The 21205-nt window shown below is 41.3% G+C and overlaps 1 protein-coding gene across 4 annotated transcripts in view; it reads left to right on the top strand.

The window, feature by feature from the left end:
* Positions 1–21205, top strand: part of ano6 (anoctamin 6) — a 158268-nt gene that overhangs the window by 94806 nt on the left and 42257 nt on the right. For all 4 annotated transcript variants that reach the window (XM_067999412.1, XM_067999413.1, XM_067999415.1 and 1 more), the window contains 8 exons: positions 1811–1876; positions 7334–7612; positions 7960–8070; positions 8865–8980; positions 13173–13307; positions 16340–16445; positions 17494–17554; positions 19188–19330. In XM_067999412.1, the coding sequence (XP_067855513.1) occupies positions 1811–1876; positions 7334–7612; positions 7960–8070; positions 8865–8980; positions 13173–13307; positions 16340–16445; positions 17494–17554; positions 19188–19330 (1017 nt within the window). The remainder of the gene's footprint in view (positions 1–1810; positions 1877–7333; positions 7613–7959; positions 8071–8864; positions 8981–13172; positions 13308–16339; positions 16446–17493; positions 17555–19187; positions 19331–21205) is intronic.

The raw sequence follows: 21205 nt of genomic DNA, 5'->3' as shown, positions 1-21205 counted from the left end.
TGCAAGTGATGGAAATCTGGAATAAAAATAGGAAATGCTGACAACATGCAGCAACTGCATATGATAAGAGAAATGATATGTTAATGTTTCAGGTGGAGAACCTTCTCGGGATTAGCTTCTATACGTATGCTGACGACATCCAGCTCTAACACTCTATCACATTTCTCAACCCATGACCATGTCGGTGGTGTTAGACTGCCTGCATAATGTGTTCCTGATCGTTGGGAAGATCAAAGCCATCATTTTCAGCCCACAGTAATGAACTCCGGAGACCCTTGCCACTGACTCCATCCTCCTTCCCCCGCTCGCTCAGATTGAACCAGGCTGTGTATATCCTAGGCATCCTGTTCAACTCAGACCTGGGTTTTAAGCCCCCCAATCTATCTAACCACTAATACTACTTATTTCTAACAGTGCCTACCTCCACCCCTGCCTTTGCCCCTTAGCCACTGAAACCTCTATCTGTGATTTTGTCACTTCACTTAATTATCTTTCACCCTCCATGAACTCCAATTTGTTGCATGTTCGCATTACATGGAATGGACTTGCTGCTTTGGAATCCCTTTGCCTTACACCATCCCAATGATCTTGATAAATATAGGCTTTCTCATGGAGCCAGTAAATATATAAGTCTTAAAAATACAAATAGAATTTAAAAATGACTTCAAACAGTTAACATAAACATACGTATACATCCTCATACTTCACCAGACACTAACTGTTTGCAGGAACTTGTTTCAGCAGTGCTCTAATCTTTCACATATGCGTGGGAGGAAGTGGGTGGTATCAGTTGCTTCAGCTGAACAAAACTATATAAATACATCTGACGTAATGCACTGAATGGCAATACTAAATTGCTTTATCTGCATTGTAACGAGTTTATGGTCGGGCTACTGTAACAACTGGGATTTCTGGTTTACTGTTGCATATTTATATACTTAATATTACAATGACCCTTTTTAAATGCTGTAAAATCCCTATTGTGCTTCTTTCCATTTGCAATACCCTGTCAATCAAAGCTGCTTTGAAGACCCTACTGCTTCGTGGCTCTTTAAAGCTCTGGTTATAATCCAGACACCTATCTCAGTCGAGCTTCTACGGAGTGCAATCTGTATTCATGGATCAAGGTTATACTGCTGACTGCAGGCCAAGCTACAAAGGAACACTGTACAAGCATGCTTGGACGCAAGCATAGAACTCTGCTGCATGAGAAGCAAAGTTTTAATGCTACGAGAGGACAGACAGCAGCCTCTGCTTTCTCATAACGTTATAACGATTGGAGAGTACGTTTATAAAGTTCTCGGGGATCTAGTTGGCCTTCTGCTTGTAAAATGCAGGTTTGCACTCGTCGAGAATTGCAACTCAAACCAGTGTGAGTCAGCCTTCGCGAGGGAGAGAGGGGTCTGTCACCTCCCAGTATCAGTGTACTCGGGAGTTAGGTCCCAATCTAACTCATAGGTGATGCTTCCACACACTGCACAATTTTTCGTTACTCAGACATAAAATGAAGCCAGCCGAGATGGGGAGCAAAGGTGTCTGTATGGACATGTGCTTTCTTGCAGGTGTTACTCAAGTCTGGGCTAGGAAATATTAGGGCTGACTGTATTAATACTAAAAGGCATCTGAAAGTTCAGCCTGCAGGAGGATATATTCCACCTTATCAATTGCCTCGGTGGGCTGGGAGGGATGACAACTGAATGGAGACATTTTTAAGCTGAGCCCAAATGTGCAGTTCAGTTATGTGAATCAGATGAGAATATCATTTTCTTTTTAAAAACAGTCTCTTACATTTTCTATATTTTGTGTGCAGAGGAAAAGGGCACTCTTTCAAGAAAACTTAACGAAAGTAGGGCTACAGATTGAAGGAACGAGATCGGTGAGTGCTCATTTGAATTTTATACTCTCCACTGGTAAAGTGTGTCCAGTAGAAATCCGGCCCAAGGGAATGCTGTCACCCTGCATGGCATCTCAGTCCTCAGGAAGCAGTGGTCATGGCTTTCATTTTGTATAATTCACGAGTTTATGTTCTTTTCGTTCTTTTTCTTTGCCAATTTTCTCCTGCCACCCGCCCTCCTCTCCTAAAAGCATTGAGTTTTAATGTGGTAATGGTTGCCCTCCATTAGTAGGTTGCCATTTTCATGTTCAGCTTAAACAGTGAATATTGGCATGCTATTGTATCATGAAATGCCAAGTCCAGAATCCATAAATGCACATTTTCCAGCACAGGTCACTTGACGTTGATCAGGATTGGGAACCTTGGTTTATTTTGATAGTGCCTGGAGCAACATCTAAAGTGTAACACCTTGAGAAAGTACCTAATTTTCAAACTTAAATCATTGCAAGCCCCCTAACAGTAGGTGTTGCTGTTGCACCTGATCTTTCAGTCCACCGACTGATGCGGCTCCTGGCGCCAGCTCCAGCTCAAACCCAACCCAGCCTATTTCTTTCTTCACAGTCTTGCCGCTTGGCTTGCACTCTTCTCCCTGACCAGTGGCGTCCTGACCTTTTATCCCTGGCCTCCGCTTTCCCCAGCCTGCCTCCTCAGCTTTCCATCCTGCCGGCAAGCCTTATTCCTATTACTCTTTGCCACTTTCTCCACTGAGCTGGGGGAAAGAAAAACATTTTTTTTTAACAGTTTAAGTACTCATAGGGCACGATTTTAATAAGGCGGCGGGGGAGGAGTGGTCAATGGGCATGCGGCAAACATGGATAATAAAAACTTACCGTTCCATACGCGATCAGGACTTAATTGGTGGCCATTAATCTTGTTTCTGGGTTTGCCGTCCGAAAGCTGCGCAGTGGGCGGACTGCGCACCCACATGACCGGAGCGACGGGAGAGGGCGATTCCTCAGGGGATCTCCCGGCCTCTGAGGACGCACCGTCACATCTTAGTGAGCCACCCACCAGCGCAAATACTCACACCTCGGTGGGCCCTAGTAGTGAGTTAGTTGGGTTGGCACCTGGTGAGTCACCACACACAAGTGAGCACGAGCAGACATTGGCAGGGGCAGCTGTAGAGAGACCGCGTCGGTGGGCGCACTCCTCTCTAGGCTCTGCTCAGCTGGACGCAGATGCTGAACTCCGGAGGCTATCCTTTAAAAGGAGAATGATCGAGGGACAGCAACACATTTGCGAGGTGCTGGAACAGGTGCCATGCACACTCTCCACAATCGCACAGAGAATGGAGGAGTCCAACTCCTGCATGATTGGAATGGTGGCGCAGGTACGTGAGGGAATCTCTGAGATAGTGTCACATAGACGTGAGGCACTGTCTGAGATAGTGTCGCAGGTAACTGCGGAAATGTCTGTGATGGAGAGAAGGCTAGTCTTCATTGAGCTTCAAGTACGGCTCACAAATGAGTCCATTCAGGCCCTGACAATGGCCGTTTGGACTCACGGTGAACAATATTCTGCCGCCTTAAACAGGCAGACAGAAACTTTACAAGTGGGCTTCCAACGCATCATACATCTCCTCCAAGCTGTTCTCCAGCAGGGTGGTAGGAGTTATGTGGGCCTGGTCCAGGAGAGGGATGATAGCAAAAGGGGACATGGAATTGGGACACCACTCAAAGCGCTCCCACAGATCAACCCATTGCCCCCCTCTCAAACAGTACCCGCAATGCTGCCTCCTCTCCAGGTGGCCAAGTCTGCAGGTGAAGCAGTCTTTGGCGGGGCTCTCACAGGCTCCAAAACCCAGAGGGCGAAGGCCGAAAGCATCTAAGCAGTCCGGCCATGGATATGAGCAACCTGCCACTACATCTGCTGCAGCCACAGGGGATGCACCATGTAGAAGCGGTAGGAAGAGAAAGGCCAAGGATTTGTGATCACGAAGGGTATGCACAAGGGCATCTGACAGACTGTCATATTTTTCATTTATATCTGGTTTATGTTAAAGTCACATTAAATGTTATCGTTCTCACTACTACTGCCCACGTCTTGCCCATTCTTGACTGCCTTTTGTGATAGTGCCCTTTCATGTGCTTCACCATGAAAGGTGACACTTGATGCCATCCAGTGGGTGACTTTACAGTGAGTGTATGTGTAGTTGCAGGACTGTTGTGTTGGGGGGGGTCACTGGTGCTGGCGCTGCTCTTTCCAGGTGGTCTGAGGACTGCACTATTCTCACTTTGTGATCTTATGAGAACCGTTCACATATGAGTGACTCCCTGGCCTGACGAGCAGCCAGGTGAGCTGTTGCTCTGCCCATGGGTTTGTCCTCCTCCTCCTGCTGTTGTTCCTCAATGTTCATTGCAATGTGGATGGTGGATGATGGGATAGGGCCTCCTCAACTGGTACCCCTCTCTGTTGCGCCATGTTGTGCAGGACATAATACACTACTATAATGCGAACTATTCTCACTGGTGGCGATGTGGCTGTCGTTGTATTGACGCTATTGCTCGCTGATGGGGTTCCTCAGAGGTGTCATCGGCCACGTGTGCAGGGCGTATCCCTTGTCCCCGAGGAGCCAGCCCTTAAGGGTGTATGGTGCGTGGAAGAGTTCCGGGATGTTGGATTCCCTCAGAATGAATGAATCGTGGTAGCCACCAGGAAAACTGGTACACACATGAGGAAATCTTTTGCGGTGGTCACAAATGAGCTGAGTGTTGATGGAGTGATACCCCTTTCTGTCAATGAACAGTCCTGGCTCGTGTGGAGGTGCTCGGATTTCTATATGCATGCAATCAATTGCACCCTGTACCTAGGGAAGCCAGCCACAGAGTGGAAACCCACTGCCCTCTCCGTCTGGCTGAGGTTGTCCATGGGGAAGTTGACATATTGCGAGCCCCTGCGAAACAAACCGTCGGTGACCTGCCTTGTGCACAGACGACTGAGAGACCCCAGCGATGTCACCGGTGGCACCCTGGAATGATTCGGAGGCAAAGAAGTTGAGGGCAGTGGTCACTTTAACAGCGACGAGTAATGAGATGCCGCCAGGCCCAGCCGGGAGCAGCTCGGCATGAAGGAGGCTGTAGATGTCTGCGACCACCTGGCAACTCACTCTCAACCTCCGTATGCACTGCTCCTCAGAGAGGTCCAGATAGTTCAGCCTCGGTCTGTAGACCCTCAGATGAGGGTAGTGCCTCCTGCCACGTCGCTCCCTCTGTTGTTCCCTTCTATGCTCTTGTGCAGGTGCCTGTGGTGCAGTGTGTTGTGGAGCTACAAGTGGCGAAGTGCACGCCATGCCTGGTGAGGATGGTGATGTTCCTCATCCTCGGATGTAGTGGTGAATGCAGCCATGGTGCCCCCCCATCCTATTGGTGTCAGTTTGATGGGGTCCGAAAAGTTGGTGAATATGTGTAAACAGAACAATTCTGAGTGGAAACCAAAAATTTTCAGTTTAAACACAAAGATCTCCCAGCCAAAAGTTTGTCTGAGAGAACTGAGTGCTCTGCTGCAATAACTCACCTTTTATCCCCGTCTGTCAAACAGGGATTTAATTGTCCAAAAGGCTGCCGGCTAAAACCCGGTGACTTCCCAATGCCGTGTTTCACACAGCACGGGAAACATGTTGAGGCAGCGTTGAAATTGCATGCCTTCATTCTAAATTACATTTATTCATTTTTAAATAGTTCAATTACTGCTTTAAATATCGTCCCGCCTGCTTTAATTGCCAGACTTCCGGGTTTGGGAACAGCGCGCGCATCAGCTCAGGATGATATAGGAAGCCCATGGGATTTTTGTGCTAGGTTCTTTCGATAAAGATGATGCTAAGTGGAGCTAAATTGGAAAAAGGTTGAGGAGAGGTGAGCATGAGGGGAAGGTGTATGGCCCGGTCAAGGGACAGCAAAGAACGAGGAGGAATTCCTTCGGGGATTTGAGGTTAGTTTCTGTTCCAGCAAACTATGAGAATGTAAGCTGTGGAGGAAAACAGTGAGGGGCAGGCAAACGCCAAGGGGAATGAAGCAAAAAGGCCAAGGGACGATGTAGCTGGAAAACAGGGAGGGCATGGGGGAGGGTGAGCTTAAAAGCCAGTAAGCTGGCTAAGCAATAAGGGGATGGGGAGAGAGCAAGTGAAATGGAAACAGGACCACAAGAATATAACAAGAATGCAAAGTGGCAAGAGAATGCAGGAGTTTCAAATGGAATAAATGAATCTGCAGTGAGGAGAGGAGCAGCATCGCTGAGCAAAGATGGAGTCAAGTAAGGGAAAAGGCCAGCAGCAAGCATCAGAGAAAACTGGTAGAGAGGAATAAAAGAAAAGGAGAAGCAGAGTGGCCAGAAAGAGTGGAACAAAAAATGGGAACAGGACATCATGACCAGCAATATATGTAAGATGGGCATTATATCCTTAATACCATAAGCAACACAATATGATACATTAAAATATCTTCCATTCACACGCACACACTTCCTGCAGCACTTTCTAGTCACAATTTGTGGATAACACCCTTATTGTAAAAATGCATATTCTCTGACTCACTGTGAGCAGTGCCATGGGAGATCTGCTAGTGTTACATAAAATCTTTACATTTTTATTTTCACTTAAGATACTTACTTCTAACTAAAGATGAAACATACAATTTGGATGCGTTTCTGGAAAACATGTTAACTCCTGTTATCCGGTATAATGAGTATTGGCAATATATATGCATTCTAAATTATGGAAATATGACTTAAGCATTTGTTTACTTTAGCATTGTAAATTTACTCTTTTTTTTCTGTAGTCCGCCATCTTGAATTAGTGCGGCACTGTTATTATAATTACTGCAGTGGCCAAATATTATAATGTCTTTTTAAAATAAACATAGACATTTCCAGTAGCTTCATGTAGAAAGACTATTTTTTAGTATGTAAAATTTTCTTATTCACTCTCACTGCGCTTACAGTCAGCTCACCCCCAGCTATAGCAGCAGCTGAAGGACTTGCTGTTTTCAGTTGCAGTTATTGCTGGAGTTTTCATGGCAAAGTTTGTTGCATCAGAAATTTCTCTGCAGACCATATTCTTATGTTAGATATATACTCATTAAAATGGAATCGATCATTTTTGATGGATCTAAAAAGATACTTCCCTCATGAAGCTGCTTTAATGATACTGTACCTTTATACTCTTTGGAGCATTACCTGACATGTTCACTTAAATCTCAATGGTAATAAACTATTTATGCGAGCTCTTTGTACTGTGTTACTAATATATTTATACTCAATAACAGAGCACACATCTGGTATGAGGTCCCTTGTTGTAACCCCCAAACGAGTCTGTATATCCATGATGGATTGATATCTGCTGCATTGTACTTCAAGTGTATTTTCATATGGGATATAGTCAACCAAACAGGCCAAAAAAATGTATGTTTGTGCACAATGTTTCATGTTGTTCTATTGCCTTTTTAGATTTTAGATTTCAGAACTATTTTCCTGAAACTCCACGCACCATGGGAAGTTCTTTGTCGTTATGCTGAACTCCTGCACATCAAACTACCTCTACATTCCAATGACATAAAACAGAAGAGCTCCACATTCAACTGCATCACTAAGATTTTCTCAGTGGATGAAGACAAAATTCCACCTGAGGCTGAATATTTCACTGCACCATTTGAGATGGATCGTATTAAGAGTTTCCATACTACTGATCGTGATGCCTTCTTCACACCAGCTACTCGCAGCAGAATAGTAAGTCAATGCCAAACTATGTTACCACCATCTCGCAGACTGTACTTGTATTAAAAAAAAACTTATCAAAGCTGAGTAAGTACAGCATGTTCGTAACTTCACATACATGGTAGAATCCAAGCTTCAGCCTAGCAATTTTTCCTTATGGTGAATACTTGAGTTCAACTGGGACTATCAAGGGAACAGAGGGACTTCCCTGAAGGGGGCAAGTAAAAATCATTTGCACTTTTCCCTCATCATAATTCTTTCTTATTTTGGTTTACAATGATCAATTTTAAAGAAGTTTTTACAATCTGAAGCTGGACACTGTCCTCGTGAGTAATCACTTCTTCTATCCACTTCTGCAGGTCAAGTACATTCTGAATCGCTGTGAATATAAAAGAGGAAAACCAAGCAAGTTTGGTATCACTAAACTTCTGGACTCAAAGACATACAAGGCAGCCTATAACCTCCACGATGTAAGTAATTTTAAATAATTAATTGTTTGTCAAAGCTTGTCAGCTTATTATTATTAGTTGTGGTGAATGTATACTTATTATGGACAGAAAATAGGCCATAACATTAAGTAACATCAAATAATGAGACATTTATACAATGGAATTGACTGGTGTGATTCTGTTGATATAAAGAGGTCTAGTGATGCACTATAGATACAGCACACATTAGACCATGTCATTGGACTGTGTTAGACACTACCTTGTCTTTATTGGTGAGTGCCTACATAAAAAATAAAATTTTTAAAATGTAAAAATAAATGTACCGACAAAGATATCTTCAATGCACTAAAATTGTAGGCATTTATCAGCAGTTTTATAGTTGTATTTAAAAAAACACAACTACCATTTTCTCCCCTCCTCTCATGAAAGTATTGACTGATGCTAGGATACAGTTCCACAATCACAGGCTGTCCTCTAGTGCCTGACTAAAGTAACCATTCTTTGTTTGTGAGTCTGGACAGTAAGGTGAAGATTTTCTCTTTTACACTTGAGTGTAAATAGTCACCTGGGCAGAGCACATAGAGGAAAATCATGCAGGGAGAATTGCCTGCCCATAATGGAGCCCACCCAATTTTCTGTCCATTAAAACCTGCCCTTAAGTATCAGCAAGCTATGTAACAATGGGCCACCACAGCCTGACCCAATCCCATTTATATACAGGTGTAACTTATACAGGATATTTCATAAGAATATGACCAACTAAAATGAGTATTAGAGTTCATTGATAAAGTGTGGTGCTTACTTGTCTCTTCCAGTGTAAATTCAACCTGAAATCATCAGACCCGTCATGCCCCAATGAGAGATACCTTCTATACAAGGAGTGGGCTCATCCCAAGAACTTTTACAAACTGCAGCCCCTAGATCTTATCAGGTACTCCATTCTTTTATCTGTAATATACAGCATTATATTTGTAATAATTCAGCTGCACTCACTAGGAACCATTTTGAGGTTGCCCAAACTGAATTTGTGTAGTAATGGAGAAAGAAAACTTTCATCCCATCAGTAAAACCAGGGCCCAAAGACGAAAGGACACTGTGCCACTCAGTCGTCTCGAACATCAGTGCTTTTTAGCACAGTGTATCGCTGACAAGCCTCCGGCACACTAGGCAACTCATCTACCCGCCTCGTATGGCTTTCAATGCAATATGTGCGGCCGTATGTGTATGTTGAGGATTGGGCTCTTCTCCCGTCAGTTCACCCACAACAACTGAGAGTTATCTGTCAATTTGATGAGACATTCTGTCATTGCTTGTTAAATTAAGTGCAGTGTAGTGCAAATGTCAAATACAGGAGAAGTTCATGTGGCATCTTAAGGTTAGCAGAGTGAAATGAAATGCTGGGGAAAATCATTTGAAATCTAATAGAATATGGCTGAGAAAAAAATGTAAAAGCATAGTCAATGATTTTCACCACCATTCATTCATAAGTATCATGTTTTGAAACCAGAACTGCAAGCACATAAAGTGGGATACTTTAGTAGAAATATGTTGGGCTGGGAATTTGTTGAGACTGAGTTCAAGAATTGGGTAATCATCAGTTAATAAATAAATATAATCCTTTTATATATAAATTAGCAACAAAATAAGTAATTAATAATGTAAATATACAGTTGTCAAGGTTCTTTGGAGATTAAAATATGTTAGCGTTCTTTACTTATTAAATTCCAACAAATTCCAACAAATTTTAACATAGCATTTAAGAATATGGGAAACTTGTCAGGTCTCATTGTTGAGATTTGTTGAATTTGTAATTATTTTTACCCATTTTCTTTACCACCTTGCAGCCAAAAGGTTTTCCCAGGTTACCACCAATGCCCACTGTAGCCGGCCCCTAGAAGCCACCTCCACACGATTCTTCCTTCTCATTTTCCCTTTCTTTGGCTCGTAGACGTCACAGCCACTGCTCAACGCCTTCCTCTTGACGTGACTCAGATCAGGAACTAAGCAGAGTGGAACTCAAAGCAGCATCCAATCCTGGTCCAAGCCGCTAAGTGTTAGCACACGAACCACGTCACTGCCCCATCTTTGTGAAAAAAAATAGCCTGTTTCTATGGAGGGAATGTCATGGGGGGGGGGGTCTAAAAATTGAAAATCGGGAAACATGAACGCAACCCACCGCTTGCCGCCATTTTTACGGTGGCGGGTTGTGTGCTGTGTGCCTGTGTCCCACTCTCGAGGCGGAACACTTCGTTATAATATTTAAATCAGTCTCCCACGCTGTAGTTGGGAGCCTGATTTAAATTTAACACCGGCCAGCCAGGTTTCCCAGGTCCCGGGAAACCCAGCAGCTAAATGGAGGCGGGAGCAGCCGGATCAAGCAGTAAGTCCTTTTCCAGCAATGCTCGTAAGCCAGGAGGAGCAGGAGTGCTTCCCCAGGCCCTCCAAGCAAACATTCTGCCGATCGCGGCCCCTTCTCGCCTTCTGAGTCTTCAACCTGCGATCCGCCGACCCCCACTCAAAACCCGCGATCCACCGACCCCCACTCCAAAGTAGTGATTCCTCCCGATTGCTGGTCCGACCCATCCCCCTTCAAACTGCGATCTTTGCTGATCACCGGGCTCCCTCCCTTACGGTCCCTGGCTGCGGCCTTCTACCGCTGGCTTAGCCGGCCAGCCTGTCAATAATAATATTATAATGAGGTCCTGCCATTAAATTTGGCAGAACCTCCGCCTTTCTGAGATTTCCCCCTCGCAAACATGCTGCCCCTCTCCTCCCCCGCCTCCTCGTAAATATCAGGGCCAATGGGTCTGCCTGCGATTAAAAACAAGTAAATTCCTGTTGAGGACCTCATTCAATCTTGTTTTTATGTAAATCTCACTACTGGCAATCAGTTGTTTTTGACAAATAAATGAAGTATAATGGTTCTGCTTCAGGGATCTGCATCCTTAGAAATATAAATCATTTATAACTGAGTATTATAAGTGAAATGAAAAACTAGAAGATCTTTCAAGTATATATTTATGATTATCTCTGTGTACACATACACCCGTGGGGAAAGCCTCACCTTAATTGCTAAGCTATAGATTTCTCATATCACAGCAGTATTATTGTAAATAGAGCGACATACACTTTGCAGAACTTCCTTCCCCATGTCCACCAGTCCTCTTGGTTAGTTCTAATTAATCAACTTCAGAATGATTAAGCTTTTTACCAAAATTTGCTGAACAGTATGTTTGAATCTGTAAATAACCACATTCCTACATGTTATGTATCTCTTAGCTTCAATGTGGATATCGTAGCGGCAGAGCGCAGTGGAGCTATAAAAGAGCACTTTATTTAAATACGTTACACTTCAAAAGAAAAACGAGCACGAAAAATTCTAATTAGCTTTGCAGCACCCTTTAACCCACTTGGTTCCAGCACATTGGCTTCCTATTGAATAAATGGTCTCATAGTTATTTTGTGCGCAGTTCTTTTTAAGACCATTAGGGAATGAATCTTGTGTTGATGCTAGTATGCTAATCTGGGTATTATGATTTTACACATATCACAGCATGGTGGCAAAATTCTGCCACAAAATCCTTTTAAATTATTTAAACTGGTGCAGAAAAATACCTTGAGCATCCAAGCTAAAAGCTAGAAAAGAACATCTGATTCTAGATAGATTCAAGGCTCATCTCCATACATCTACATAGAAAGGATAGCGAGAGTCTAAAATGTCATCAGCTGTAATGTGGCTTTTTGGATCATTTTTGAAACATATATTGATGAATTAATCAAGATGCCGTGTGTACTCTTGTATAATGTGACCCATGTATAAATCCCATCAAAACAACTGAAACAAACCTATGACCCTTGTAGAAGATGAAAATTCTCACCTTTGTTTCCACTACCGATGACAAATACATTTTCTCTGTTCTTTCCCATTGCAATCAGTGCATTCCTATCAGTTGTTTGTCCACTCATCTATCACTGTGGTATTTAAATGGCAGCTCTACCCATCTGATTTCAGTCCTACTGATTTTAAATTTCTTCTCCCTCGATCTTTGCTGTTAGATTGATAGCAAATTGGCAGTCCGTTTTACACCCCGCCGATGGTCTTTTCCATTGACTTTGGACAGGGTGTAAAACGGGCTGCCGGTTCCTTATCACCTGTTTTGATCTACCATTGAATACCAATTTCACCCCCACAAATTTATACAACGACACAATCTCATGTTACAACCATTATTTTCCTGGTGATGTATTGTCCCAAAACTTTCAGGTCCCTTGTTCCAAGCTTTGTTCTTTCTGGCACAAACAGCACAAAATAACTTAATAACGAAAGCTTATTTCTTTGCAATGTTTCAAACCTGTGTGCCTTATTGAATGAAAAAGTGAGATTTTTCTTGCTGTTTACAAATGAAAATGAATATTTGCCTGTCATATGAAAAAGACTTCATCTTTTGTCTTTCTTTCAATTCTAGCTCTTGTTCAATAGCAAAATAATGCAGGCTTAAGATGTGAAATTTTCTATTTGCTCTAGTCAATTCTAGTCCAGCATTTTAGATTATGTGTGATACTGCTTTAAAGCTCATGGAAATATTATGCAGAAATCATGAAGTGGTGGTCATTATCAAAAATGTTGTGAGTGCCATCAGTTGTAACAGTGGTAAATGTGGAAACACCACTTTGCAAAAGATGATCTAGGTACAGGTTTCTTGACAGAATATTCAAAACTCACATAATTAATATCATGGAAATTTCTAGAATATTCAAATATGAAAAATCTGTTGTAAAATAAGCACAGCTAACAATAATATAAACTACAGAGTAAATATTGTGGGACTCCATTCCCAGCATGTAGCATTGCTTGACAGGAACACTAATCTGAGAAACAAGCCCAGCATGGCCTGCGCCTGATTTTCTGGTTGTTAATTTTAATAACCTAAAAATTGGGAGTACTAATCTCCAGGCCTGATTCTCTGTCACAGCGAGTCTCCATGCTGGCAACAGCAACTTGCAAAATCTATCTTTACTTATTCCTGTTCTGCCATTTTGTCACACACTTGAAGCTGTTGTCGTTATTTGGAAGATTATGTGTTATCTCTGCCAAAACTTTTTTTTTTAATTCCTCGTCGCAGAAAGTATTTTGGAGAGAAGATTGGAATCTATTTTGCTTGGCTTGGTTTCTATACAGGAATGCTGGCCATTGCAGGGTTCACGGGACTCATCTGTTTTATTTTCGGAATACTGACACGGGATGACAGTACTTGGAGGTATGTGAAAAAATCTGTTTGAACGAGTGGCTCATTCACATCATACAAGAGCATTTCAGGTGAAAAATTATGATATATTAGACTTTAGTATAACATGCCACTTTGGAGACATCCAAATAGCACTTTATATTGAGGTGTGTCGTGTAGTGACAGTTGCATTGATTACTGCTGAGCAATGTTGTAGCACTTTCTGCTGCTACACCTATTTCATTCTTACAAACTTAGTCTGCTGTATACATTTTAAATCCACTTCTATTCTTTTTTAATAAGTTTAATTTCATGAACAACATTGCTGGCCCATCATTCGTGATTCATGGATATGGAGGCATTGGAGAGGGTGTAAAAAAGATTTGCAACAATGATACCAGAACCCAGAGGGTCTCCTTATCAGGAAAGGCTGAACAGGCTGGAGCTCTTTTCTCCAGAAAAGAGAAGGCTGAGGGGTGACCTGTTGAGATCTTTAAGATAATGAAACGTTGATAGGGTAGACGTGGAGAAAATATTTCCACTTATGGGGGAGTCCAAAATTAGAGGTCATAAATATAAAATATTCACTTATAGGTCCAATAGGGAATTCAGGAGAAACTTCTATACCCAAAGAGTGGTAAGAACGTGGAACTCGCTACCACAAGGAGTAGTTGAGGCAAATAGCATAGATGCATTTAAGGGGAAGCTAGATAAACCCATGAGGGAGAAAGGAATAGAATGGTATCCTGATAGGGTTAGATGAAGTAGGGAGGGAGGGAGGAGGAAGGTGTGGAGCATAAACACCGGCATAGACCAGTTGGGCCGAATGGCCTGTTTCTGTGCAGTAGTTTTGATGTAAATCGATACTTTCATGTACTGACCCAATAAAGTGAAGCTGCATGGAGTTTGGAGAGGACTGCTTCCATGCTTCAGGCAGCTGCACTATATCTTTGTGGATAGCACAGGAATGCTGGCAAGTTTCATAAAATCTATTGGGACATTTCAGAGTATTTCTGGAAACATATAAAGGTTTTAAAATCCCTTTATTCCAGTGACTGCCTCACTAGGATAGGAAACTATCATTAGGAAACTGCTTCCTGGATTAAATAAGGGAAAGATTTTAATTTTTAAATGCTTTTGTTTTAAACAATACTTCATAGGCCAATGGGATGCAATGAATTGATGGGAGACAAAGTGAACCAAGCCTGTAGCACCTGTTCTTCTAACTGGCACTCTGCATGTTTCTCTAATGTTATTATAGCTACATGTTATATAGGTTAGTTGGCAGTGGCTCATGAATATAACACAATAGTGTACAATTGTTTATCTTTTGTAGTGCTGCATCTTTGACCAAGTTTTTGGTCACCTGTCCTAATATCTCCTTATGTGGCTCAGTGTAAAATTTTGTTTGATAACGCTCCTGTGAAGTGCCTTGGGACATCTTAATACATTAAATGCGTTATATAAATGCAAGTTGTTGTTCTTGCACTTTAATATTTTTATTCAGAAAATATTAAAATAAAGAAAGTACGTTAACAGATACAGAACTACATATTAAAAGTCATTCTATTTGGTGCTGTTAAATTAAGGTTTTATTTCAGTATTCCATTAATCCTGAAGAAAGGTTTCCATGCTTTGTAACTTGAGGTAACAGTAACATTGAAATAGCTACGAATCCGGTAGCTACACTGCTGCAACTAAAGGTAACCATTCCAATGGGAGGCTAGCCTGAGACCATTACTGCTGATAATCAGTCTGGCAATCATTATATGTATGGGTTAAAGATTCCGGTCAGACTTTATGAGATGCCAGATGTTTATTTTCATTTGTTTTATGCACTACAACCCCATTCTGATGGTGGCCCCTCTCTTATGTCCTGTGCTGTGTGAGCCCATTCCTCCTAACACTTAGGCATCATTCCAGCTGCAAAATAGCTTTACATGAATAATTGAATAATTATCTGGGAATGCTATCCATTGCATGCGCTAACAAGCAAAACAGTTCTTCGCTCTTAGTGCTACAGATATAGGCAGTAATGCAAAAATAAATGGCTTCTCAGTTGTCTTAGTGGGTAAGTGCAGTATTGTGTGTTACAGATCAGGATGGTTCCAAGTTCAATCATGGTCTGGGCTGAATTAGTTAACCTCAGCTCAGATAGAATTAGGGGTGCTATAATTGTCCTAGCGTTCCTGGGCTAGAGAGGGAATAAACTCAACTAGAGATCAAGCTGCCAATTGCTGCCCAGTGACCCTTGCTGGAAGGTGCATACGTGTGGATATCAGATAAGGAAAGGGTCGGGTTTGACTGTGAAGTCCCCTCTGTCAATAGCCTCACTCACCTTCTCGACTCAAATGTGAAGAATGGCCATTTAGTGATGTGTTTCAGAATGTGTTACTTCAGGAAGAGAAGCGCAGAAAAAATTGGGAATAAAATAAAATTATGCCCATGTCTGGGTGAGCAATAAATGGAACCCATTTAAATGGGTGCCCAGCATTCCTGCCTAAACAGTCAGGAGGCTGTTTAAATATGCAAATAGGGGTCGTAGGACCACCTCCAACAGGTCCGACCTGCCGGCTGGCTCCGTGTAGAATCTGGCCGATTTTCAAGCTTCCAAAATCGCCAAGCTGCCGCGGATCGCCCATTTGGCACTCATGGGTCACCAGATGAACCTGAAAATAGTTCAGGCCTCCTGACCATCGCTTGGATGGCGAGGCGGGTCTCCCCGTCTGTTTCATGCCCATTTTGAACACAGGTTGAAAATCTCTCCTATTTACTTTAATTCAGCAATAGGTCAAGTATGTTTCTTCTTCAAAGTACGAAACTGTGTACAATTTGTTGATGTCTTAGAATTTTACAATTTTGACAGTAATTCATGATTTTTAAAACCAGTAGCACTTATGTGGGTATGGTTACTTCACCACTGTACCTATTATATGTTATAATTTGTAGTCTGTCTGAAATATATAGAATTACATGACACAGTTTCATATTGCAAAGAGCTACATATGTATATAAACTGTTGTGCTACGTTATAACCATTGGATTTTTTTTGTTCTGTTTTAAAGTCAGGAAGTGTGTGATCCTGCAATTGGAGGCAGTATTATCATGTGTCCCCAATGTGACCGAGAGTGTACATATTGGAGACTCAATATTACTTGTCAATCATCAAGGGTACGTACACCCATAACGTGCTATGTCATGTGTATATATTATAATATAATAGCAGTACTTCTAAAATAACCAATGATCAGAATTTAAGTGCAGTGTGGATCTTATTCCCAGATTGCTATACGTGCCTGAAATCAACAAGCAATCTATATATAAATTATAATTCAGTTCTGATAGCAACATAAGTTTGTATTTTTCATTGGTCCATTTGTGAATTAACTATACATATTAAGGAATTCATGGTAATGAAGGACAATTTAGGAAAAATAACTTTTGCTTAATATAGATAGTAGAATGCATATGAATATAGCTATATTGTAAAAGTTTAAGACTTTTGGCTCATAGACAAAATAAATCTATTTTTAATAGGGTCAAATTCTGCAGATGGATTCATAGTATAGCTACAGCGTGCGAGGTGACGATTATACTATCATCTATTCCAGTAAACAGTGCAGAAAAGCGATGTCTCCCTGTCGAATCCAAGAGTAAAGAAGTATAGTGTAAAAAAGTAGATTTGCATGCCTGTAAGCTATTGACATTTCCAATATTTCAGCAGAGTACAATTACCCTTTAAAGCAATAGAAAGATTTTTATAGATTGAGTCACCTTTTTAAGCTTTACATTTTACAGGAAATACAAAAATAAAATCACTTATAACCGTACCTCAATTTCAATTTCAAACATAGTGGTTAGAAATTGAATACAATGTAATTACATTTTCCTTCAAATTCTCTCTTATCTCCCAAACATTCCCCTCCATTATCTGCTCTTCTTTTTAAGAAATGCAAGTCCATAATTTGTGTCAAATGTTGCAGCTTTAGTCAAACCCCATGACATCCACTTTTATAATTGCATATAATTCCACAAAGGCGTAGGTAACATCTGTGTTAATAGAATTTCAGAAACGAGATAGAATATGGCATCAGAAATAATGCAGGAAAAAACAGAATACTCAATTAGAATGTCACTAGATGAGAGATATTTCAAGTCCTGTCTACATTTGGCATACTATTGTGCACAAGTTTATTACATTTTTATATATGTTTCACAGAAATTAGCTATATTTGACAACCACGGAACTCTAGTGTATGCAATATTTATGGGAATTTGGGGTAAGTAGCTTGCAGCTATTATTTTGCTTTAAGAAAATATTATGTTTTTACATTGTTTCTGACCATTGTTTTCTGCATAATCAAACCTTCAAATAGAAAATGAATGATGGCTGCCAGTATAAGATAAGGTTCAGATGATATCACAAAATGCAATAGAAAGCTTTAGTGACTTTCAATGTATGTTACAAACATATGAGCATACAGAAAGAAGGACATGCAAAGGCCAACAGCCTGTCCCATCCAGACATGATATTGTCATGTATGCCATTGACCCATCCCTTAACCATGCAATCTGCTGGGAGAGTGGGAAAAATCGCCAATTTAGGAAAAACATTGGGAAATTCTTCTGCAACACCCTGCCCCCCCCACCCCAAGGCAGTTTTGCAGTGATCCGGGAGACACTGATACCCCATTAACCGTCGTTGTGCCAGCTCGGTAACCACTTCGCTTATATAAGTGGAGGTGTCCTCTTCACTCAAGTACTTTCCAAGTTCCCTTTAAAGGACTGCAGTGAGTCCATATTCACCACATGCTTTGGATGTCTGTTCCAGAAGACTTTGTGGAAATAAATATTCCCTGGCATGCAACCTAACTCTGCCTAAACATGTTATATGCATGCCCTCTGGTCCTATCATCCCTTACCATCTCAAATAACCTGTTCAACCAGACTGAATCCAATCCCTTCATCATTTTAAAAGCCTTTATCATGTCCCCCCTAAGCCCGCATTTCTCTAAAGTAAATAGTCCTAACTTATGGAGCCTGTCCTGGTAATTAGAGCCCTAAGGTTAGGGTTCATTCTGGTCACCTTCCTCAGCATCTTTTCCAGAGCCTCAATATCCTTCACTATGTGTAGAGATCAAAACAATACACTACTACAGATGTGACTTACCAAAGACTTGCATAGGCTAAGTATAATGCTTTTTGTTTTAGACTCACCATACACCCTAAAACTCTATTTGTGTTCCCTGAAGACACCTCACATTGCTTCTGCATTAACAGATTTTTTTCCCCGTCTTAAATAGTTGGACCACATGAGCCTTCCTCTAATCCATTCGAACCAGACCTCAATGAGCTATGAGTTGGAAAAATTGCTTTCCAAAATTTGTTTATTTTTCATAACATATGTAGTGTAGCTTTGTCAATGCAGTCTGCCACTGCTATTATGTTTTTCCATGTAAAGAGAAAGACTTGTATTTATATAGCGCCTTTCACAACCCCAGGACGTCCCAAAACACTTTACAACCTATGAAGTGTAGTCACTGTTGTAGTTTAGGATGTCATGTGACAAAAAGGTGGGATTTTTTACAACAGCATTACTGTGATTATAATGAGGTTAGCTGACAGAAAAAGATCTTTATGAAAAATAGTACACTTTGTTTTACAGCAGTATAATACTTACGGTATAAATTATTTTTACAAAGCAGCCCTGTGGGCAATAGCTGCTTATATGTATTCTGCTACAGCACTAATATTCACTTTCTTTAAAATCTTGACACACACAACCTTCCAATCATTTAGCTTTGTTGCTGGATTTCATTCCTACTGCTTGACTTGGTTATCTATTAAGTGTTGTGCTGATACACATTGACTGATGCTTTGGCAGCTACTATAACAATACATCATACTTTGTAGTGACTGTGTTTTTGGAGTTCTGGAAACGCCGTCAGGCGGAGTTGGAGTATGAGTGGGACACTGTGGAATTAGAGCAGGAAGAGCCATGCCGGCCAGAATATGAAGCAAAATGCACTATTCCAAGAAAGAATCCAATCACGCAGGTAAATGAATCAGTTCAGTAGGCCTGTCAAGATTTGTGAAAATATATCCATCCAAGGTAACTTGCCAAGCAGATTTTGCTTTCACTTTTTTTCATTTTTCATTTCAGTTTATATCAAATACATAAAATATGTAGGTTCTGTCTAGGTTCACACAAAAATGAAACTCACTACTTTATGGCCTATCCAAGACCTGAAAAATTCATGACAACTGGCACCAAAAAGTAGTAAAATGAACAAAAATTCAATCTCTGCAATGCTCTCTCCCTCCCAACTTGGCAATGCAATCAAGTCAAATAGAAGGATTTACTTTTTTTTTGTTTGTGGTGACTTGCATTGCACTGAGCAAAATTTTCAAGTTGCAATTAAGCAATAGGAATTGTTAATTGTATCCATATGATTTACATCAATTAGTGTTAATTTTATTCAGGTGGTGCGTATCAATTAGGAACTCTCTTGTATCCATTTATAAGAGAGCTGATCGAGGGTGTGGGGTGTGTGTAATGTGGAGCTCTGTGAATAAAGACTTGGAAGCAACTGAAGACCAGGGTCCAATATTCTATCCTTCAACACCAGGCTATCCAGTTAGAACATGGTAGCAGATGATGGTTGCCTAAATGTGGAGGTTGGAAACTACAATTTGTTTTGGACATAAAGAAGAAAAACTTGAAAGTCTAGTGGCCACTGTGAAAAATGGAAGAAAGCAAGTTTAAATCGTTGAGGTATGATTTCCCTCTGATGTTCTCAGAGTTTCAACTGTATGACCAGTGGAAGAATGAGGTTGATTTGTGTTCACGGGTTACCACTCTGCTGAAGAGAAAACAAGGCATGGCCTTGGCATTGTCGGTTCCTGAACGAAGTAACATCAGAAGGAAGGTATTTTCTGAGATGGATGCAGATCTATTGGATAACGAAGAAGGTTTTAACTTTCTAATAGAATTTCTGGATCAAATCTACAAGAACGATGACCTATTAAGTGCCTATGATGCCTGGTCAGCATTTGATAGATTTCGGAAAACGGATAGTCATTCAATGGAAGAGTATATCATGGACTTTAACAAATTGTACAAAAGGTTGACAAAGTTCAAATTGGGAATCCCTGGATCGGTACTAGCATTTAAATTACTGGATTGTGCTAAGGTGTCTCATGGACAGGCAATTGGTCCGAACTGGCATCCAGTAGTCGGAAAAGGAGACTCTATGGGATCAAATGCCTGCTGCCTTAAAAAATTCCTGGGGAAACAGTCATTCCCGTCAGCCTTCATGGAATAAATGGGGTCTCACACTGTGACACAAATAGAAGATTCGATGGTTACCGGGTTTTGCAATGTTCCAAATACTAAACGCAGGCGCCAGTCCAGGTTTCAAAATTTTCAAGAGATCGGACGTAGGCGTCAATATGACAGAACGATTAAAGACAGCCTGATTGGTGATGAAAACAGGTACAGCAAATCCAGTTATATCAACAAAGACAAAATTGGGACGGGCGAATGAATCCCAGGAATGTCCAAGGAAAAATCGGTAGATGCTTTAGTTGCGACTCTAAGTATCATTATGAGGCGAATTGCCCAGAGCGAAGACGCAGGGTCTTTGAAATGACATATGAAGAAAGTAGCTCTTAAGTATGAGGATGAAGATAATGATGAATCTGAACAGATTATACTGGTCACAAGGAGTTTTAATCCTGTGATGAATGTATTCAGTGGTATACGGTCAGGAGGGAGTGGCTCCAGGAATCTTCAACATTGACTTCAGACCCCATGAAATCTCATGGCTTCAGGTCAAACAAGGGCAAGGAAACCTCCTGCTGATTACCACCTATTGCCCTCCCTCAGCTGATGAATCAGTACTCCTCAATGTTGAGCACCACTTGAGGAA

The sequence above is a fragment of the Heptranchias perlo genome, chromosome 18, assembly GCF_035084215.1.
Source record: "Heptranchias perlo isolate sHepPer1 chromosome 18, sHepPer1.hap1, whole genome shotgun sequence".
Classification (NCBI taxonomy): Eukaryota; Metazoa; Chordata; class Chondrichthyes; order Hexanchiformes; family Hexanchidae; genus Heptranchias; species Heptranchias perlo.
The sequence above is the reverse complement of the archived record's forward strand: the minus strand, read 5'-3'. Positions and strand labels throughout refer to the sequence as shown.